Source organism: Neodiprion pinetum, chromosome 7 (genome assembly GCF_021155775.2).
Source record: "Neodiprion pinetum isolate iyNeoPine1 chromosome 7, iyNeoPine1.2, whole genome shotgun sequence".
NCBI classification, from domain to species: Eukaryota; Metazoa; Arthropoda; class Insecta; order Hymenoptera; family Diprionidae; genus Neodiprion; species Neodiprion pinetum.
In genome coordinates, this window is record NC_060238.1 from 873,124 (window position 1) to 894,876 (window position 21,753).

The 21,753-nt window shown below is 43.9% G+C and overlaps 3 protein-coding genes and 1 non-coding gene across 6 annotated transcripts; 2 read left to right on the plus strand and 2 right to left on the minus strand.

The window, feature by feature from the left end:
• Nucleotides 1-85: 85 nt before the first annotated feature.
• Nucleotides 86-10,811, minus strand: LOC124223194 (uncharacterized). 2 transcript variants are annotated; one of them, XM_046634945.2, is made up of 15 exons: nt 10,777-10,811; nt 10,589-10,664; nt 9,457-9,758; nt 8,856-9,190; nt 7,812-8,088; nt 6,542-6,790; nt 5,787-6,220; nt 4,789-5,633; nt 3,690-4,629; nt 2,882-3,423; nt 1,880-2,206; nt 1,744-1,820; nt 1,494-1,648; nt 970-1,040; nt 86-902 (listed from the first exon to the last, which is right to left on the minus strand). In XM_046634945.2, the coding sequence occupies exons 3-15, from the start codon at nt 9,714-9,716 to the stop codon at nt 711-713; spliced, it is 4,704 nt and encodes a 1,567-aa protein (XP_046490901.1). In that variant the 5' UTR covers nt 9,717-9,758; nt 10,589-10,664; nt 10,777-10,811; the 3' UTR covers nt 86-710. The 2 variants fall into 2 exon arrangements, with proteins under 2 accessions (XP_046490901.1, XP_046490902.1); XM_046634946.2 differs by lacking the exon at nt 10,589-10,664 and having other exon boundaries at nt 10,777-10,808.
• A 185-nt stretch (nt 10,812-10,996) lies between these two features.
• TRNAC-GCA (transfer RNA cysteine (anticodon GCA)) lies at nt 10,997-11,068 on the plus strand. Its single transcript has one exon. It is a non-coding gene; the product is annotated as a tRNA-Cys (tRNA).
• Nucleotides 11,069-11,425: 357 nt separating this feature from the next.
• Nucleotides 11,426-13,561, minus strand: Yif1 (Yip1d-interacting factor 1). 2 transcript variants are annotated; one of them, XM_046634947.2, is made up of 4 exons: nt 13,360-13,561; nt 13,004-13,110; nt 12,579-12,917; nt 11,426-12,451 (listed from the first exon to the last, which is right to left on the minus strand). In XM_046634947.2, exons 1-4 carry the CDS (start codon nt 13,388-13,390, stop codon nt 11,906-11,908), a joined length of 1,023 nt encoding a protein of 340 aa, XP_046490903.1. In that variant the 5' UTR covers nt 13,391-13,561; the 3' UTR covers nt 11,426-11,905. The 2 variants fall into 2 exon arrangements, with proteins under 2 accessions (XP_046490903.1, XP_046490904.1); XM_046634948.2 differs by lacking the exon at nt 13,360-13,561 and adding an exon at nt 13,326-13,346.
• Nucleotides 13,562-13,590: 29 nt separating this feature from the next.
• On the plus strand, nt 13,591-21,281 carry Gcn2 (eukaryotic translation initiation factor 2 alpha kinase Gcn2). Its single transcript, XM_046634944.2, has 13 exons — nt 13,591-14,267; nt 14,352-14,521; nt 14,591-14,852; nt 15,401-15,952; nt 16,071-16,445; nt 16,540-17,085; nt 17,189-17,346; nt 17,836-18,269; nt 18,369-18,648; nt 18,763-19,282; nt 19,368-19,850; nt 19,945-20,849; nt 20,938-21,281. The coding sequence occupies exons 1-13, from the start codon at nt 14,211-14,213 to the stop codon at nt 21,062-21,064; spliced, it is 4,869 nt and encodes a 1,622-aa protein (XP_046490900.1). The 5' UTR covers nt 13,591-14,210; the 3' UTR covers nt 21,065-21,281.
• The last annotated feature ends 472 nt before the right edge of the window (nt 21,282-21,753 follow it).

Below are 21,753 nucleotides of genomic sequence, written 5' to 3' on the forward strand. Positions count from 1 at the left end.
TCGTTGTTTTACATTGTTTTTTCTTTTTGGTTTTTTACACATTTATAACAATCAATGCAGATCGGTACAGTATTATACACCGCACAATGTTAATTCTTCATATTATTCTCAATTAATTTTTAGTACGTTACGAATAATTTTGATACCAGCATAGATTTTTTTTCCTCTTATTATTCGATTCGTTGCTCATATGCGTGTAGGTGTAAATGTACATGTATATTATTTTTAGTTTTCCTGAACACTTTCTTAAACAATATATTTTGATTATATTTTTGTTCTCACGACATGACGTATGGGATATTGCAATGTAATAACGACCTATCAGTTATATACCGTTTTGTAAAGATAAACAGCTGACACAGACACGCAATATATCTTATATTACGTCAACTATACACATATAATATTATAAATCGTCAATCATATGGTCCCTGCAACGTATGACGTTATGATATTACTCTAAACGGATCTATAAAAATTATTTCCTTTACGGGGGAAGCTTTTCTATTGTTTTTGGAAATAAGAGACAACGATTTTATGATAAACTATACCTATGTTTTATAACACGTAGCAGGCAGCATCAGCGGTGCATCATCACGTAACAACAATACCTATATTGACGATGCGTTTCGTATTCAATCGAATATTTGATTATCTTCGTAGTAAAAATTCGCTGTCTCATCAGCGTTTCATTTGTAAATCGCTTATCTTTAAACGCTTTTCGCGTTCCTCTGGGACGCTGCAGCTGCGGCGCTAAGCTGTTGGGAATTTTTATTGCTAGACTTTTCTCTGTCCTGAGCGTCGCCCCGTACTGTAAACGTGACGAAGTACCGTTTGCCTCGATCTAATCTTTCCGCTGGAAGCGCGATTACCTGCTTATTCTCACCGTGGGTGACTTCGACCTGAAACATAGAAATCAATTAAGCGAATTTGCAATTCACATGAATTCAGAAGTTGTTGCCTACTTACCGTCATTTGGCCCCGTCCTCCTCGTCCCTCGATACTCGGAAGTAAATTTCCACTCCGATCTCCAACCCCCACTGTAATTACAATTACTGTACCACATTTAACCCTGTCACAGTGGGACGCTTAGTCTCCCACCTGAAAAATATCCATGTCCTAGCCTCATCACAGATTATTATTTACAACTTCAAATGCTTTTTGTTACTTTGTAAAACCTTAAAAACTCCCGAATAACAAGAATTTTGATAACATTTTCGATTTTACATCCGCCATATTGGATCGGCCATCTTGGATTTAGAAGTGATCAAATTTTGATATCAGATTCGTGATCAGCGACCCCAAAAACTCCTCGAGCAACAAAGTTTAGGAAAAAATATTGAGTTGAAAAACATGTGACTGAAACGGTTAAACGTCAAGATATAAGTAGTCTACCAATATAATAATTATCATCTAAATTCGTATAATACGAGGATAATATCGTGCAGCGTTCGCGTTCTTGTGTGACTGTGCGTTTTTGTCACATCACGTACGATATGTGTAGACCGGAAGCGAAGTGTAGGCACTTGTGGCGTGGTGACAACGGTGGGTTTTCTGGGTACATTGCTTGGCGCCCGTGCACCAGTCCGGAGTCGCCGGACGTCGTTGAAGACGCCTCAGCTGCTCGTAGAGGAAAGCCTCGAAGTGCCTGGAATAGGGTTCAGTTTATAATAACCAGCTGTTGATTATCTCGCGGTACTAGAAGAGCCGCTTTGTACAAGTCGAGTGAGTATTAATCGAGACCTGAAGGTCAACGGCTGATCGTATTTGGCCACCCCCAACGTAGGCCCGGATGTTCCGGCCCTGTGGAAAGCCTCGACCTGAAGCATAAAAACCGCTTCTTGATTCTTCCCGCGTTATTATACTTGGCAATTCTCACCTGACGCTTGACCAGAACCTGTTCGTTCGCTCTTCCGTTTCTTATCTGAAGTCTCTTGAGCTCCATTAACTGGAAGAATATCTTCCTCTCGAGGTGATAACGGCGCAAACTTATCTGAACGTCCCTCGTCACCGTCTCCATGTTCAGCGCCTGCTGCTTCTCGGTGTTCGGGTAGCATCGCGACGTTCTTCGAGGTATCTTCGATATCCGCGGACTCGGCTCGATACCGCTGTCTCGACCCCCGCTGTCCCGACGATGACGAGCTCTATCCTCTTTCTTTCCCGGACTACGAACTCTCAGCATTCGGGCTCGCGGCCTGGGCGCAACCTGGGCGAAAAGGGACATGAAACCAAAGGCCCGTCGATTATTCTTTCTTCCAACATATTTTTGTATAACCCATGTGTATGGGGTGACTGACTCCACCACTACACGGAAAGAAAAATATTGTAGATTGTACATCTCCTATGGTCAATATATGGACTATGGAGGATGGAGGCTAGAAGGACTTATCTCTGCATATGAAAAGTGTCCATAAAATAGAGTACAATTAAAATGGTTTTGCTGTAGCAAAAACTTGCCACTCAAAAAAAAAAAGGCTACAGGGTAGATTGAACCCTGGTTGCTTACTAGCACCATTCTGGTGACTTGTTGAACCACTATCCGTTGCTTTTTGGGTAGATACTTTTTCAGTTTCAAACCCATATGAAATACTTCTCCTTACCTCCATCTTCCATAACATGCACAGCACTTTTTTGGAGTTAAATCTACAGTAATTCACGAACTCGATAACAAGAGTTACAATATGCTTGGGTAGATGTACCACAATTGATGTAGATTTTACCCCAAAACAGTGCTGCCCATATATTAACCGAACTAATTTAACAGATGTAAAATCTACGTTACATTTTTTTCCGTGTAAATGAACAAACTACGGATAAGTATACCTGTATACCTATAATAGTGATTTTAACAAGTTCGTTCATTCATCACTGGTCCATTTACCTGGGGCAGCGAGTCGATGCCGGATGTTCGCGATTGGCCCAATGTTCGAGGGGTTTCCTCGTCGCTTGTGCTCGGCAAGACCCTCATCACCCCGACGCTGTTGTCGTCGAGGTCAGTCTCGGGTCCCGGATACTCGCCAATCGCTTCTCGTATCTCGTTGTCGATCGCCTCTTCCTCTTCCTCTTCTTCTTCCTCTTCGTCTTCCTCGTCCTCTGGCCACTCGGGGCTCTCTATCACGGCAACGATTGCCGCGGTACGAGCCGGTGACGATTCGTCCGAGCTATCGACCCGGCGTAGAATTCCTCCTTTACCGGACGACTTTCCACGTTGTTTTGCCGTCGATGGTCGAGACCGGGATTTTTGCGACTCAGCGTTTGCCTGTGGCGATGACGAACTATCTTCGACGATAACCCGAGACTCGGACTCGACATCGTTAACCTCTTCCACGAACTTCCCATCGTGTTCAACAAGCTCTTTTCCAGTCTTCGATGACTCGTTATCATCGGGATCCGATGATTTCGCTTTGATTTCGCCCAATCGTTCTTGAGCAGAGAATAAAGCATGACAAAATTAAGGATATTATGAATTATCCACTGCACTGCGACTGCGAATATGCAAGTCGTACCTAAGCGTAATTAACAATTATGTATATACCTTAGGGTGGTTCTTGGAAAGTTCATTTTTGAATTTCGACCAGCTCGGCCCTCAAATCGTCTTCGGATAATTAAAAAATTATGTGGAAGCAATTTGGGTGGCAAGCAGGTCGAAATTCGATAATGACCTTGTCAAGGACCCCCCTAAATTATACCTGTCACCGTTTCTTGACGCTCCTTAACGGCAGCATTCGACGACGCGACGTCGTCCACTGATTTCACGGAATCCGATTTCCGGCTATCCCCAGATCTTGATTTTCTCATTCTGCTGCCAGGCTTCGAAACAGACTTCGAATCCGACTTGCTGTCCGGCGATCCTGCGGATTTGTCCACCGCTGTACCTGGTCGACTTTTCGACCGGATCGACGACCTCGACGACGATTTACCACTTCGAGTAGGCTGATCATCGGCGGATCGTTTTTGGTCTGTAACCAGATCCTCGGATTCTTTCTCATTACTAGATTCCTCAAAAGAAATCGACTTCTTCGCTTCCAAACCAACCGAAATCTTTTCGTGCTCCGAAGCATCGCCGGATGATCCGTGTTCGATTTTCGAACCATTCGAATCGGCGGTTTTCGACTCTTCGGCAACGTTCTTCTCGGACCCTGCAGGGTCTGATTCAGTTCCCTCTAGTGTCCCCGTAAATTTCTGCGTCACGACACCGTCGGATTCTTCGTGACCGTTTTTTCCCGCCACCTTCTCTTCACTCGAACTTGATTCCTGGGGTCCACGATCGTCCCCGGTTTTTTCTCCGGTTATCTGTTCTCGCATTTCCTCGATTCCCTTCTTCAGATCGGCCGCTTTTTGCACCAGCGCGCTCTGCATCTCGTCAGCCTTTTCCAGTATGTGATCCATCCGCGTTCTCGCCGACGTCACGCGTTTCCCTCTGCTCGAACCCGGCCGAGCCGATCGAGGCCTGGTTTTTTTTTTCGGCTCACTTTCGGAACGTTGTTCTTGAATCTCTTTCTTTTCCGCCTGTTCTTCTTCCTCTACTTCTTCCTTTTCATCTTCTTGTTTTACGTTATCACTTTCCGCACGATCCACTTCCTCTTTTTCTTTTACCGCCGCAGATTGATGATCCTTACTCGACTTTTCCTAACCGTGAGAATAAATTTCTTGTATCAAATAATCTTTCAACATCGTATACAATGAAACTTCTCATCACAACCAAGAAAATTAATGTACTATTGGACGGATATTCCCAACCAAAGGTGAGTCAGGTAAAAAGAAATAATTACAAATTCGCCAATTTACCGTATCTCCGTTTCTCGACGAGCTCTCAATCGACGTAGTCTTGGGCGTGTCCGAGAGATGATCCTTGTGCACCATGACCGTGACGGTAACGCGTTCGACGGCTTCCTGGCTCGTGCTGTCACCAGCCTCAATTTGGTACTGCATTTTCCTTCCGCATCTACGTTCCTCGGCGTCATTGTTCGTCGGTGTTTTCACGGGTTTCGGTGCTTCAGGCTCGCTTTTCTCGAGGTTTTCGGGCCTCCCATTTCCCTCGGCATCGTTCTGCTCCTTGGGCTTCTTCCTCACGGTTTTACGTCGCGTTTTCGACCTCGTCGACCTGATCACGGAGCTCTTTTCACCCCCGGAAGTCCGCTTCGGTTTCCTGCCCGACACTTCGACCCTCTCCGAGGTTTTCTCGACAGATTTTTTTACGATCACCACCTCGAGACTGTCCTCGCTCACGGCGCTCCCGTCGCTCTCCGTATCCTCGTCGGATCCGAGCTCCGTCGCTTCCCCCGAATGCGTGCTCGAGGAGCCGTCGTACTCGTGGTTCCGCCCGCCGGACTTTTGCTTCGCGTTTCTTTTCCGCGATCCCCGGCCTCTTCCGCAGCTTTCGCTGCGCGCCCGACGGCGCCGACTCCTCACGGCCCTCCTCGACGTCGACCTGGGCTCCTCCTGGTCGCTGTAGCTCCGACTTCCGCCTCGGTCCTCCTCGCGTTGTTCAGAGACGTCAAAATCTGGCTCTCGGGAACCTCGGCGTCGCCGACGTCGCCTGATCCTCGGTGATACGTCCCTGTCGTCCTCCTCTTCGTCATCCGAGCTTGTTTCTCCATCACGTTTTCGCGCCCGCAGCTGAGCCGCCAATTCTGTGGTTAGATTGTGAATTCGAATTAAAAATTTTTGCATTCCACTCACCATCGCAAGACATTGCACCAGGATGGTTCATTTAAAAAATTTTTGGAGTTGCACTTTAAAAAAAAAAGAAGTTGAAAAAATGAAGCACCCTACTCTGCACTCACCCTTGCAGTGTATCGTGCCTCCGATCTTCCGGGTTTTGACATGCTGCGCCGTCGTTCCACCGTGCATTTGTATCAGCTTTGCGCAGTCCCTGTGACCTCGGTAAAGAGCGGCGTCAAGGGCCGTCATTTGCCCGCCCTTCGAGGTCCTCAGGATCGCGTTAACCCGGGCTCCGTTGTCCAGAAGGACCTTGCACGCGTCCACGTGACCGTGGAGCGCCGCGATGTGGAGAGGCGTTCGACCATCGTGCGTAGCTACGTCGAGTATTCCCGGACGCTTCTTGGCCAGCCACTTTATCAATTCCACTCTACCCGAAGCCGCCGACTCGTGGGCAACTCCGCTGCCTCGCACCGTCCTCGCGTACAAGGACCCTCCGTGTTGTGCCAACAGCTTCAGCGTCTCGAGCTGACCCTTTGCTGCCGCGCACAGTGCTGGTCTGAAATTACAATCATCATTGTCTGCGCGTTTTGTCAACGGAGGTTGTTAGGGTGCGGATCAAAGTCTCGAATGGCCAAGTTCAAGTGTTTTTTAGAAATCAGTGGTTCAGGCGGACCGTCGTTACATCGAAGGTTCGAAAGTCAGAATTAGTGCTGTGCGATTGATCGATTGATCGGCAGCTACGATCGATTAATTGAGTTTTTAGATTGATCATTTTGCCTGATCGTTTTTTATTAAATATTCCGACTAATCGATTAACCGAGATCGTCTGCCTTAGTCTATGCGTTTCATTGCCAACCCCCCCTTAACTCGGACTCACGTTCTTCCCTTTCGATCCTGTCTGTTCGGGTCGGCGCCGAGTCGGAGAAGAAGCGCTGTGGCGTCCGCGTGGCCCAAAGTAGCGGCGTAATGAAGCGCCGAGCATCCGTTATCGTCGACGTGATCCGGCTGCGAACCGCACAGGTTTACCAGGGCTTCGACGCATCCGGCGTGTCCTCGGGACGCCGCGCAGTGAAGAGCGGTCAGGCCATCTTTGTCCGAGGCGCCGGCAGCCGCGGATCCTCCCGCCCTTTATGAATAAACAATAAAGTATATCAACAATTGAATTCGAGTTGCGGAATGTTTTTCTTAATATCATTATTTTCGCCGTCTACGTATCGTAGGTGGTTGCGGATAATGCAGCCGATGGTTGATGACCGATCGTTGTTATCGTCATCACGCGATAATTTTACCGGGTATGTATACCCTCGCCTGCGCATTACGCCTCATATATGTATATGTGATACATGCCTATAACGTACTGCATCCATTATGCATGTATGTATTGTACGCGCAGTGTGTACAACGGATATAATCATCGATCCGATTCTTCCGTGCAAGTAAACTGACCCGACATCGTCGAAATCGTGAAAGTCTGACTGACTTGATTGACTATTATAACGTCAATCAGAAACTTATATACCACGTTTCGTTGAGGAGTTTTATAAACTCCGCGGTTATTACACCCTTGTAACATGATGCGTAATGCAGCTGTATGGTATACTCGTATATCTCAATAGCGGATCATAGATCACCGCAGCATGAAACGAATTAATTATTAAGCCGATAGACGCAATTGTTTACGGACCAATAACGAATTATTGAAAGTAACAAGTTGGCACTTCGGACCTAAGTATCTCTCTCGCGAAGTGTAAGAGGTTTCAGTTTACGGTACAGGGCTACATCTTTAAAGCTAATCGGTCACTCTGGGTGAATTTCATCCACAAACATTTTCAAAACTACTCGGAAAAAGTCCCTTAATCATGGAAACGATCCTCTTGGCGCCTTGTTTTTCGACATTTTTGTCACTATCTTTAACTTTGCCGATGTTTTCCAATATTTGAACAATAAATTTTGGCCAGGCAAACTGAGAGAGAGAGAGAGCTTTTTCTGCAATTCTTAAACAATATTTATATATTTCTTTCTTTTTTTTTAAATTTTTAAGCACTGACTTCTGAAGCAAAATTCGACGTATAGGGTGAATTTCATCCAGTGTAACCGTTATACGATTCTACCGAGGGGTGACCGATTAGGTTTAAGTTTTGGTAGACCTTGCGAGAGCAAGAAGGGCATCGACGCTTCCAGCGCTGGCAGCCCATAGAATTGGCTGACGGCCGTCTTCGTCCTTCGCGTTATGGTTTGCTCCGTAGTCGAGTAGAGACTGCAGCACCTTGAGACCGATCTTTTTCGGCACTGAAAGCTCCGACGGAGCCGCAGCTCCGCAGCATTGCGCCGCGTAATGAAGAGGCGATCCTCCCCGCATGTCCGGCGTTGACGGACGCGCACCCGCGGCCAAAACCAGCCGGACGCATTCCACCTCCCCGCATACTGCGAAGTCGGGAAAGCAAAGAAATTGAAGGAGGGTTAGTGCCATGATCGGGAAGAAAGTTGATAGCGTCATGGGATAAGAAGATGGATTCGAACTAGACTTCGAAGACCAATATATTAATTGTGTCCAATGGTCCTGAAAATGTTGAATTTTTCTCGCGTCCTGAAAATACTCTAGTTTAAAAATGTCCTTGAATTTGTTACGGATTTTTTACCGGACACAATCATGAATATCTTTGAAAAAATCCTAAAACGGTCGACATTTATAAATCCATTTCCTGGGGCCAGTCGAGTGGGCGGTTTTTAGTTAACACAGCTCAGGCACGGCCAGAGTTTGTATATAAGTTTTGTGTTTGAGTCACGACTTGACGTCCCGTCAATCTCGAGAATCCAATCTCGCGGATCGCGTGCAGATTGCTGATCGCCGCGCGGACCGACATGACGTAATTTCCTACGACCTACTGACCTTAGGGGCTGGGCTAGGGCTGGTATACTGACCAACTAACCACCTTGAACGCGAACCCATTTGTCGAGTTGGCGCATGGGATCTCGGTGTTCACGATCTTCGGATAATTCAAAGTTAATGGATGGAAACCCGTCCAGCGTGCGATTTATCGCTTCTTTGCAGACTTTGTAGGTATAACGCAATACCTTGCCCTGGATTCGTGATACCGTACTACTACTACTACTACTACTACGTCATATCCATCCCGCGTATGAAATTAACGAAATTAGGGGTCAGTAAATATGGATTATAGAATTCAGACCGGTCGCCCAGTGGAGAACGCTGTGCCCTTCGGAGTCCTTGGCATTTACGTCGGCCCCGTTGGCCAAAAGGACAGCGACGAGCTGGGCGTCGCCGGCGATGACGGCCAGGTGGAGAGGCGTGTGTCCTTCGGCGTCCGGCGCGTTCACCAATTCAGGTGCCGCCGACGCCACCGCGCCTCCCGTACCCGCGTCCATGCAGTAGTGAAGGGCGTTCCTCAACGTTCGGTCCCTGTACCCTATCGTGTCCCTTTGCTCCTTGAGGAGGCGCAGAACCCGCGATCGGTCCGCTTGTTGGCACGCGTGCATCAGCGGCGTTGCCCCCAGGTGGAGAACTCTGTATTAATGCATTATGATTCTTGTTTATTACAATTTTATCAACAAAGATCAGGTCGTTTCAGGTGTTATTCAAAGATAACGTTTAAGGTCGGTAATCGAGTCTTTTTGCAATGAGTTCGGTAAGTCTGTATAGAACGTGATTGACAGCTCGAGATCAGAGGATACGTCGGTATAACATTATTAGATTGAATCAGTTTAAGGAGACTGTACAGGTTCGAGGTTTTGAAACTGATCCCCCCCCCCTCTTAAGTCACTCATACTGGCCTGTAAGGTCTTTCCGACTGACGATTAGTGTGATAATTATTGTTCCCCCCGTCGGCGGCGTATATTCCGGGTCCAGCCGAGCCGCGGGCCCAGGGTGAATTCGGGGTCTTCAATCTCTGTCGACGATTCGGTGGCGGTGTCAACGGGGGAAGTGATATTTGTACGTGCCGGACCGGGGGTGTCTTGAATTTCGTTCTATCGAGGTGTTGCTGACTTGTGCTCTTCTGCTTTTGCGTTATCGGCGGTGTCTTAGTGTCCATCACCCATGGAGATCCCAACGTTTACGGGATCCGGATCTTCAGCTAGTGCAAATTCATCTTTTCACAATCGTAGGTACAACAGAATAAAGGCGTTTGACTGATGTCGGGTTTCAGAGGAATCGGTGCCTCAATTCTCGGTATCACAGATCGAAATGTCCTACTGCGAATCTAATCGCAGATGAGTTTAACAACTATGTAAGGACGATCTATTGTACACGGGGTGAGTCAACCCGATGCCCGATTATAAATGTACAACGATATAACCGACGGCTATGGATGGTTTGATGACCACGTGCTGCTGGATTGACCAGGTCAGCGGGTGCCATGGAGACCGGCTAACACAACACCCGGGCTCGATAAAGAACTCTAATAGCCAATCTCCACGGCAAGGTCAGTCGGCACGTGTAAAACGGAATTCTTCAGTCTCGCATATTTGCATTTACGTGATTTCGGCTGGGTGTGTAACTTGTACATAATCATCCAACGCGTCTCTATATACCGAAATAAGCATGAAACAAGGGGACTCGTAGTTCCAAATAACTGTATAACAATTATTATCAATAATTTTCACCGATTATCTATAGTCTCGTTAATACAATTCAAAGTATACGTCATCCGAGTTGTAGGTAATTTACTTATTATACGTCACGTGCAGTATTTTAATGTATAATGGATAAAAAAAATTTGCCATCCATCCTCGCGTGAACTGTTGCTCAGAATATTCTACGCCTGACTTTTCTATACTTTTATTTATTTTTTTGATAAGAAGCTGATGTGATAGTTCTGTAATAATAATCAAACTTGCATTAAATTAAATCTAAACAATCAGAATACAACATATGAATATAAATTATGAAATTTCGTCAACTTACTTTTTCCGAACGTCATGTAGCACGGTGATCGGGTCTGATTATTGTCCTTTTCGCTCTCCCCATGATGAGTTTTACACTGCGGAACGTGTAGGAAGACAATTTGATCCGACGTCCACGGTACTTAATCGTGGTCGTTCATCGCGGATTATAATTAAATAATTAAAGTAAAGGAGTTAATCATCATTTACATGTAGTACATGTGTTACTTGTCAAGATCTGCAAGCGTGGCACCCCTTTCGGCGGTCGAAAGCGGACTGGCCACCACTTGCCGCTACTTTCCGTTGTTTAGATATGAACGCTGGGGGGGAGGGGAGAATTGTCAAAGCTTATAAGGGTTGCCTGGTTACCAACCTCACTGATATCCCTCTGCCGACTTCTAGTACTTGATGGTTCTCATACACATCAATCGGGGGTATAGCTCAGTGGTAGAGCATTCGACTGCAGATCGAGAGGTCCCCGGTTCAAACCCGGGTGCCCCCTCACGAATTTTTTACCTCCAGATTCTTTCGCTTTGATAAAGCAATACCGATCGTTGCGCCACGCTCTTTTTCTGATTTCAATAAAATTATTCAAACTTACGCTGCATCCAATGATTTTCTGTAACTTAGCTTTAAATTTTAAGTTTTAAACTATAAACTTTGTATTGGTTCGATTTATGAGGAAGAAAAGAAAAAGGACTTTTGATCAGATAATTAGTATAAATACATAACATACGTACGAATGTATTATTTCATAGTATTATCAAATGAAATATTTCTATATTACATACATACCTAGATACATTTTTCGATAAATAAACAGTTTATCTTTCTTTCTTGCTTTCTCGTTTTGGCAACATTTTGAGTAAACTGATTACCAAGTAACGGATTTTCTTTTTTTTTTTTTGTTTTTTGTTGTTAGGGCAGGTATTAAACGCTACGAAAAGGATTGGGATTCGAGTAACTTTGAAAAGAAGATACAAATACATGTATAAATGGGTAGAAAATTATGTACAGTATAAGATGTAAGAGAAGAGTTAAAGAAGAAGTACGTAATTCGAAAATTATTCGTTATTACCTCGCTCCTTAACACTCGCTGTTGCTCTTTTCCTCTCACTGTCTCTCTCTCTCTGTTTCGTTCTCTCACTGTCGCTTGCGAGGCGTTTATTTATATATTTTATGTTATAAAAATGCACAAGAGATTATATCAATGGGATCGATCAATTGTCATATATAAATACATAGGGCCATTTGTTTGTCACTCGTAGGCATTGTTCTAAAGGATATTAAATTCAATTAAATTTATTTATTTATCGTTTATCTTGTTATTTATATCCTCTTACGCAATAGCCGATGCCACGAGATGCGATGATAGCCACCACATTAGAACCGGTTGTATCGTAGCTACGAAGAGAATAAAGTAAAGTCTCCTTTTGTTACCGCTCGCCGAGTACGAGCTGTGGCCTTCGGGAATCACCCTCAACTTCAAGGATCTGACTAAAAAGAAGGCTAGAGATACGCTGAAGTAGGCGAGAACGACGTAGTAGCCGAATCTTTGGAACGGCAGGGAAACTAACAGCGCAAAATTTATCCCAACATATTTGTAACCGCAGTAGGCGAGCAGATCCAGCGTTTTTAAACTCGTGTCCATGTTCATTACGTAAAGAGTTATCGTGTGGACTAGCAGCTCCATTATACCCCATGCCAGTGCCGAACTCGCCAATATTCCCAACTGCTCGGGCGTAAAACGTTCCTGAGTCCCAAGCGCCAGTCCTGCGACAACTATGTACGTCAGATACGCCATTGTCGGTATGTACATGTCTGGCGCGTTCCTCTCGTACCTTGGCTGCAGCGGCGAATCTTGCTCATACTTAATCGACCAATCCTGAACGTGAAGAAAAAGTAGGCGTGTTTAAAATACTTTGCTAGTAAAAATGTATATTATATATATAATATAACTACTTCCAAAGTAACGGAAGCTATTTTCAAGCCCAAGTGCAAATTGAACTCACCGAGTGTGTGAAAGGGAAGAAGAGAAGAACCAATTTTGAAATAACATAGTCTGTGTCGACGGCGAAATAGTACTTCAACGCGGTAACAGGGACGTATTTTTCCAGCTGCTGTTTCCCTGAACCAACCAAGGCAGAACCGTACTGAACAGCCATGTTGGTGACGATGGGCTCAGCTAGTAGCTGTGTGGCGTATGGAGGACCAGGAAAACTCTCCTGACGCATTTCGTTGGGGTTATACGTCTGCTGATGCGACGGAGCTGCGGTAAATCCATAGGGCGGTGGAGGCTGCTCGGCTACGTTAAAACCATAGTCTGGCTGCGGTCCGTTGCTCGATGGGATCTGAAAATTTACAGGATTCCACAAGATTGGTAAGAACATTCGGATTTATGTTATCGTCGTTGATCTGATGACGCGCAAAGTCTCACCTGCTGCTGGTTGTACATGTAAGGACTTTGCGCCATTGGTAGGGTCGGGCTAGCGACTGCTGGCGAAGAAAGACCGACCGACGGGTCCAGCATTCGTTTCGGTTTTCCTAGAGGAGAAATTAGTCGTATTAGATGATAAGGGTTCGATATAGAATTGCAAAACATAACCTGTATACTTGCGGAGACAACTGTCATCCACATTTTCGAGATGTTGATAGATTTAGAATGATAGAAGGAGGGATAGAGAAACGTAGGAAATATGATGATGACGTGGAGATGGGGGTGTGACGACAATTGACAATTAAGAATGAATTTACGAAACTTTTTGATTTGATGATTAATAACACTCGGCGTACCTCTGCGAGCTCCCGAGTGATTGTAATTCATGACTGTTGTTTCGGCGTATGGTTTTTGGTAGAGAATATGAACGGATTATTCGATTTCCTTATATTTACAGTTCTCTGTTTTCTTAATTCTAGTTTTGTTTTTACGAGCTTCTACGAGCGAAGCTGTCGCCCCTTTATCGCATACTTTTTTAACAATCCACCACTATAACTACCGAAATGAAAATACTAATTTCTAGTTCCACGCGTCGGGACTCCCGTCATTCGCTGCGAATCAGTGTTGCCACCTAACGGTTCTAAAAATCCCCCATCATTGCGTGGTAACACTGCCAATTCGGATGTTGAAAACCGTGAAAACCCCGTTAACATAACCAATAGAAATGTCAAAATAATTATGCGAAACGGAGTGACCGTAATCAGATTAACAAAATAATTGAAGGACTATAACACCGGCAGAAAAACATGGCAAAATCGTTTCTTCTTTTCTATTGATTCGAAGAAAAATCATAACGAAAAGGACGCGGCAGAAACGATACAATTCAAATATATTTCATCATGTAGCAGATCATCTAACGGCTGGTTTTGATCCGCTGCTACGACGGGCTTTCGATGTATTTGTTATACCTACTTTTGATACTATCGATTTGTGAATAAATATCGCAAAAATGACCCGTCTTTTGAACAGTTTTGAATAAGGTTAGCAGCTACGACGATTGGTAGAGAAGATCGGAATAATTATTTTCCGCTTAACCAGCGGTATTTATCTAGTAACAGTTGTGTCAACAGTTTCAGTGAAAAAAAAAAAATCATAACACTGAAACCTTGGCGTTGATAAAACGCTAACTATTGCAGTTAGTTGCAATATGTCGCATGCTGAAACAAATCGAGACCGTCAACAGAACGAGCTCGAAGTATTAAAGGTAAGTTTAATTTTCACTAACAATAAGTACTTTTTCCATCGATCTCAAAGTTGCGCTTCAATCGCCTCTCGTCCTATGACTTAGTCGATATTTGCCGAGGAGTTGCACGACCACAGGAAAACTAAAGGAAAGAAGAAATGGCAACCGCTGGATCTTTCCATCACTCTGACGCCTCAGAAGGGGATGTCAGGCCCAGCCGAGGTCTATGCTCAAATCGATTTGCAGGTCATCTGCAGGGATAACTATCCCGAAGAGTGAGTTGACCTAAAACGTCTCTAAAGATAGGACGAGTCATTCACGTCTCTTATTTTGTCAACTTTAAGGGTGCCTTGTCTTCTGCTTCGCAACAGCAGAGGCCTTTCGAATCAGCAAGTAGGAGTTCTTTACTCCGACCTCGAGCAGATGGCTGATCAGCTGAAGGGTCAGGAGATGATATACGAGCTGGCACAGCATGTTCAAAAATTTTTACACGATCACAATAAACCTGGATACAGCAGTTTTTATGAGGAAATGGTGTCCAGGCAGCAGGAGAAGCTGAAGTTCGAGATACAGAAAAAACAGCTGAAGGAAGACAAGGAGAGGCAGGTTCGTTGGTTCAAATCTTGATTGGCACTTCTTTTCTTTTAATTTCATTTATTCATCATAAATGGGTTAAATTGTTAAGTATGAAATATAGAAAAATTCTATGCCACAATAGAGCCAATATACGACATAGCCTAACTACAGATGTAACAAAAAAAATTATTAACAAAAATCAAACAAAGCATCAAACAAAAAAAAACTTAATCACAATTTAATGCATTTCTTGAGACCCTATTAATAGAAAAAAAGATAAAGTTTGTAAGGATCAATGCATTCATTGTGTTCCTTGCGAAGTAGTAACAGTCTGTCAATAGCAGATCTAAAATTACAATCTGCTTCATTGTTAGGAAAGAAATAATAACTGTTGTGGCATAGTTGCCTATCTTCAACGGTAAATTTGAACTTAAATAATAAAAGTGGATAGTCAATTCTACCAGTTGAGATTTTATTTTAGCAAATAATAGACTTCATTATTAACTTACTACACAAATATGGGGCGAAATTCTTTCTCTATCAAGCCAGCTCCCTAATTCTCAGTGGATTTTGAACAGGTACTTCAAGACGAGATTCAAAAACGTCAAGAAGCGCTGATGGCGGAAGTGCGAAAGCGCAAAGAGTTGGCACGGCTTACGTCAGAGACAGACTCCAACTGCCAATCCATACCGTCGTCCCCGCCAGACAGACCTAGAAGATACTCGAGGCGGCGCTGTACGAGCACTTCAGAAAGCTCGGAGAGTTGCTTGTGCGAGCACAAAGGTACCAAGCTCGTCAAGTTCAGCGACAATCGAGGAGAGCGAGTCGTGTGCAGAGGGAAATGCCTGGGCCATAGCACAAAGGGCTCTGTCGTTAACGTAGGACTTGACACAACTAGCGGAGAACTATTGGCCATCGCAGAATGGTCGTTGAGGTGCGGAACTACGGAATCACTTCCGGAAACTCACGAGGCAACCGACCTTCAACACTGCCTGAAACAAATTGCCATTATTGAACAGGAGCTGAATCACTTAAACAAATTGCATCATCCTAATTTAGTTCATTATCTTCACATGAAGTATATTCAGGATAAGGAAAGCGTAGTCATATACGTTCTCCAAGAGTTTGTGGTGAGAAAAGTGATAACTTGATGATTAAATTTTTTTTCAAACGATTACATTAAAATCCGTGCAAGATGCAATACAAACTGTTTAACTAACGTTGTTGTGCTTATTTTTTCTCGTCCAGGTCGGAACGACATGCTCTTTCTTCTTGACGGAGAACATACCGATGGACGTTGACACGCTGAGACATCTGGCAACTGGGGTTTTATCCGCGCTGCAATACCTACACCACAATAACGTGGTGCATAAGGACCTGCGTGAGACCAGCGTTCATATAGACAGTACAGGTGTCGTCAAGCTATCCGGTTATTCTCTGGATAAAAGACTGTCAGATATTTATTGCGCGAGCTACTTGGCCAAAAATGAACACGAATTCCCAACCATTCAGGGAAGGGGTGGAAAAAAAGCCGACATTCACAGATTCGGAGTCCTCCTGTTGTCTCTGTTGAGGGGCAGTATCGTTTCAGAGAACGAAATAGACATGGAAACCAATTTGCAGGTAGCGAATTGATGAGAAACGATGATTTAAACTTGATACCCAATTCTCGTTAATTTCTTTGAATACATTCACACGGTTGTACAATTAATTTCAGACAGATCTGAAAGATTTTTTGTCCAAGTGCCTCGTTCGCAACGAGCGGATACGATGGTCGGCTGAACAGCTGCAGGGGCACTGTTTCATACGAGTTCCAATCGAACGTGGACTGTCTCCTCCATGTCCGGATAGAAAGAAGGAGCAGAATAGCTCGGAAACCGAGCTTCCGGCCGCTGATATTCATCCCTACTCGACGGCATTGGGAGGCCAGTCGCGTATACAGAGCGAGTTTGAGGTTTTGAAATGGCTCGGAAAGGGAGCATTTGGCGACGTCCTGAAGGTCAAAAACAAACTGGATGGCGGAATTTACGCCATCAAGCGTATCGAGCTCAACCCAAAGAACATACAGCTGAACAGAAAAATAACGCGCGAAGTTAAACTTCTCTCCAGACTGAACCATGAGAATGTTGTGCGGTACTATAACTCTTGGATCGAAAGCGCCACCATAGATGACTCCTCGAGGCACAGTCAACTCACACCGGCAGCTACGCCGTCCAACAGAACAGCACCGGAACGAGGAAATAACAAAGATGAGCTGATGGCTGTTAGTTTCTTTGATTGCGTAGTTCGTCACAATTTAAATTTGCATTACCTCTGTTTCAGTTTGATTTCCATTCGTTTTCGACTTTTCCCTTTCTTGATTGTAGATGGAAAGCAATGACATTGAGAGACTCGCTCCTCCGCTACACGATGTCGAGTGGAATATCTCTTATCAATCTAGGGCGAGCGGAGTTTTGTCAGGTGACAGCGACGCCGAGAGCGAAGATAACTCGAGTGACTCTGATGACGAGGACTGGGCCTTCCTGTAAGATATTTAACACTAGCGTGGCATGTCATTGTTTTGAAATTGATTACATAAATGTTACGGATGCAGGAGTTGATCCCGTGATCTTCTGATCATTACTGAAGGCAAGAAAATAACGAACTCCTTTAACAAAAACTCTCCAAGTGCACGTCGGACAATAAATGGGGTGGCGACAGACCGGGAAAATCGGGAATACTCGGGGAATTATGATAGACCATCGGGAAAAATATACTTTTTCTAAAAATCGTTTTGAAACTTCAGATATGCTTCGTAAATTCAGTTGAGCCAACTTTCGAAAATCGTATTGTTCAATTTCTAATTATTTGTGTGAAACGAAGCAATACTATGTGTTTTTTAGATCCAAATTTATATATTCAAGGTGTACAGCTTCTGGATATTTTGATAAAAAACCGCAAAAGTTAGGGAATTTTATTTGACCAAAATTTTTGTCACCCTGATAAATAAACACTTTTTCCCCCAAAATTCTAGCACTCGAACGAGAATAGACTCTTCGAACAGTATCGAATTTGAAAAGAACGAGTCTTCTCAGACTTCGAATTCCACTCAAGACGTGCTTGATTCCCCAATGAGGCATGTAGAAAACACAAATGATTCAGCAGTTGTTAAGGAAATACAGTTTATGTATATTCAGATGGAGTTTTGTGAAAAAAGCACATTACGAACTGCCATTGACAATAGCTTGTGCGAAGATGAGGAACGGGTTTGGAGATTGTTTAGAGAAATTGTTGAGGGATTGGCCCATATACACCAGCAAGGGATGATCCACAGGGACCTAAAACCCGTCAACATATTTCTCGACAGCAATGATCATGTGAAAATTGGTGACTTTGGTCTCGCTACAAGTAATATTCTGTCCACTTTGGCACATAACGTGGACACTGACAAGGAACTCCAGCTAATTGGTACTGAAAGGCCAATTTTGAACATTGGAAAATTTCAATAATCGTATATTTCTGCAGTTCGTTGATTAATATTTTAAAGTATAAAACTTCTCATTGTAGCAGGAACCAGTTTCGATCTCGATGATGTTGGCTCGATGACTGGACAGGTTGGCACGGCACTCTACACAGCACCCGAGTTGAGTTCGAAAGTTGCCAAAGCTATTTACAATCAAAAAGTCGACATTTACAGCCTTGGCATAATACTGTTCGAGATGTGTTACAAGCCGTTGGACACCGGCATGGAGAGAGTCAAAGTTCTACTCAATTTGAGGTCCAGGGAGATAATTCTCCCACCCGAATTTACCGAAATCGACATGCCGCACCACGTGCATCTCCTTAGGTGCGTAATTTGGTATCAAATGGTTACAATTGGTACCAAACACTTGTTTCGCCTTCTAGTTCTAGTGCCATTTTTTTATCCCTGTTCCTAATTATTTTAATGTAAAATTGCCAGATGGCTTTTGAATCACGATCCGAGCCAGCGGCCGACCTCTCAGGAACTGCTGACATCTGAATACCTTCCGCCTCCTCAGTTAGAGGAGGCGGAATTGCAGGAAATGGTGCGGCACACGTTGTCTAATAGACAAAGCAAGGCCTACAAGTATTTGATAGAGAGTTGCATGGCTCAGAAAGTGACGCCTGCCGAGGACATAACTTATGACATGAACCTGCCTTCGAGAGGATTCACGAGTTGCCCTGCACCAAAGATTCAGTTTCTCCAGGAGAACGTCAAGTCTAAAGTTATCGAGGTCTTCCAGAGACACGGAGGTGTCTGCCTCGGCTCCCCGTTGCTAATGCCAAAGTCCAATGAGTCCTACATGCACATGGACTCGTGCGTTAAGCTCATGACTCGAACGGGTAGCGTCGTTTCTTTGCCTCATGATCTGAGAGCTCCGTTCGCGAGATACGTTGCCTGGAACAACATCATGCATGTGAGGAGATACGCGATCGAACGCGTTTACAGGGAAAAAAAGGTACGGTAGAAATCGTAGAGAAAGAGATTTTAAGGAAATTTTACAAACAGTAAAAGTAGCGCCGAGTTTCGTTAAAATTTCTCAGGTTCATGGATTTCACCCCAGGGAATTGTGCGAGTGTGCCTTCGACATAATAAGCCCAACGCCAGGCGACCTGATGGACGAGGCAGAGCTGATATTGATAGTCAGCGAAATAGCCAACGAAATCCCGCAACTGCGTGAACGGAACTTTTCTGTCCGTTTAAACCACACATCGCTATTGCAGGCGGTATTAATGTACTGCGGTATAGAGAGGGAAAAATACCATGACATTTACTCAATTCTCTGCGACGCGAGAGACGGAAAATTCTCCAAGTTTCAATTGCAGACGCACTTGATCAGTCTGTGTCTTACTGATCAGGCCATGGAAACCCTCTACAATTTGTTTGAAACGGAAAGCTCGGTCGCAAAGATAGCCAGCGTCTTGAGAACCATCACCAGGAGGAAGGGAAACGCGGCTATTCTTGCCAAGGAAGGACTTCGAGAGTTGGAAATCGTCATCGCCAATACCGAGGCTCTTGGATTAAAGGTGAAAATCTGACTCCAAATTTTTGGTCAAAACTCGGGCGAGTTTAGAAATTATTATGAATATTTATGGCCAATTTTCCTCTTCTGTATTTCAGTGGCCGATTGTTGTTGTTCCACTGTTAGTTCACAACATTCAGCAGCATAGCGGCGTGATATACCAGATATCGTGCGAGTTGAAAAAAAGACGACGACGAGGAGGTCAAGATGTGATAGCAGCGGGCGGTCGTTACGACAAGATGCTGACCTCGTTTAGACAATTTCTAGAGCGAACAGGTATGGCGGGAAAAGAGGTAAGGCAGTACGGAGTCGGGATAAGCATATCTTTGGACAAGTTGGTATGCGCGGTAAGAGAAAACTGCGAGGATATTTGCTCCGAGAATAAATTTGGCGTGGATGTAGCGGTCTGCTGCATCGGCGGAATGCAGAGGAGGGAAAAAGAGAAGGCCGAAGTTTTGCGCGAGCTTTGGTCCCAGGGGTTGAAGGTGACGTCGCTCGGACCTCACAGCGCCGAAGAAATCTCCGAGTACTGCAGGGACAATTCGATAAACTACATCATTCTCCTCAGGGATGGTGAGAATGGTACTCTTAGGGTACAATCCTGGGAAAAGGACAGATACCAGGAGCGGAAAATAAACACTCAGGATATAACAGACTTTCTTCAGCGACAGATTGATAATCCGCTGCCGATTTTAACCAGATTGGAGAGCAAGGTCAGCACGGGTAACAATGAGGTACCCGTTTCTTCCTACAATCCGGTAAAGGTTAACATAGGCTTTGTCCTGTCAGAGAAAGATAAATTGTCGGCAAGCGCCCGGAGAAGTGTAAAAAACACTATTCTTGCACAAATGACCTCCGTCTCGCAGCGGATATCGCACAAAATTCCTATCGAAGTTTTCGCCGTATTCCTTGATACGACTGTTGTCAAGACAATAATCAGTTTTTTGGATATTGACGAAAATGAAGTGGAATTTCACAAAAGTATTCAACTAATTATAGAAAAGTAAGTATTTGTGCGATTGAAAGTATGAAAAAATGTAAATATGATTGGGCGTTTTCCTTACACATGCTTATTCCTTATTTTTTTCCAGACATCCTAGGCATAAAAAGTATATAACAGATATTTGCGAAGAGATGCGAGAAACAAGGAATGAAAAATTACACCCGGTTCTCATTCTTTACAGTTTGATAGACAACAAGTACAGAATTCTCATGTAAGGAGAATTGATTTGAACCCGGTACCTGGATAAATTTAATTACAATTAAAAGAAATAAAGACTAATTTCTATATTATTTTCATGAGACTTCGTATCTTCTGTGCAAGACATTCTGCACCCCTCTCTAACCACCCCAACGCCAAAGTAGATATATCTGTAAGACTGAGGCTAATCCATTGTGCATGATCGTTATTACCAATAAACCCACATAATCAATAGTTGGGCAGTAATTTAATTCATCCATATGCAATTACAAATGCAATGACGAAACTATAACAACCATAAGGCTATTTGAAATCTTAACTTGAGAGTAAATGATGGAATTTAGAAAAATTCGCTTTAACGTTTATTCTCAGTTATACGGTATACTTCTCATGTCCATGGCATACAAATAAGATTGCATTAGAAATAAAAGAGTGTATTCGTAGTTTGAATAATATCGATTACTTAGTTATGAGTAGAACAGTTTTATCACGTATATTATAAACTTGCACTGTATGTATATTCTACTGCTGGATTGTCAGGATTTTCATGTTCCTAATGTACAATAACGACATGATAAGGATAGTCTCAAGTTTTTGAAATGACTGATAAAATATTTCATGTTACCTAATCTTTAGCTACTGATTACTAATTAATATATCTTAAATAGATAATCGTTACGGGCGGATTATTCAGAAACTTATCATA

What these genes read in the sequence shown, in the direction of transcription:
- LOC124223194 (XM_046634945.2), bottom strand. Translation starts at nt 9,716, where the DNA reads ATGGACACTAAGACACCGCCGATAACGCAAAAGCAGAAGAGCACAAGT. An exon ending in CAGTCGGAAAGACCTTACAG is followed by an intron (nt 9,191 to 9,456) that starts GCCAGTATGAGT and finishes GCATTAATACAG; the next exon opens with AGTTCTCCACCTGGGGGCAA. An exon ending in CGTCGAGAAACGGAGATACG is followed by an intron (nt 4,630 to 4,788) that starts GTAAATTGGCGA and finishes TCTCACGGTTAG; the next exon opens with GAAAAGTCGAGTAAGGATCA.
- Yif1 (XM_046634947.2), bottom strand. Translation starts at nt 13,390, where the DNA reads ATGAATTACAATCACTCGGGAGCTCGCAGAG. An exon ending in TCACTCGGGAGCTCGCAGAG is followed by an intron (nt 13,111 to 13,359) that starts GTACGCCGAGTG and finishes TTTCTCCTCTAG; the next exon opens with GAAAACCGAAACGAATGCTG. An exon ending in TCTTCCCTTTCACACACTCG is followed by an intron (nt 12,452 to 12,578) that starts GTGAGTTCAATT and finishes CTTCACGTTCAG; the next exon opens with GATTGGTCGATTAAGTATGA.
- Gcn2 (XM_046634944.2), top strand. Translation starts at nt 14,211, where the DNA reads ATGTCGCATGCTGAAACAAATCGAGACCGTCAACAGAACGAGCTCGAA. An exon ending in CACCACGTGCATCTCCTTAG is followed by an intron (nt 18,649 to 18,762) that starts GTGCGTAATTTG and finishes TAAAATTGCCAG; the next exon opens with ATGGCTTTTGAATCACGATC. An exon ending in GCGTTTACAGGGAAAAAAAG is followed by an intron (nt 19,283 to 19,367) that starts GTACGGTAGAAA and finishes AAAATTTCTCAG; the next exon opens with GTTCATGGATTTCACCCCAG.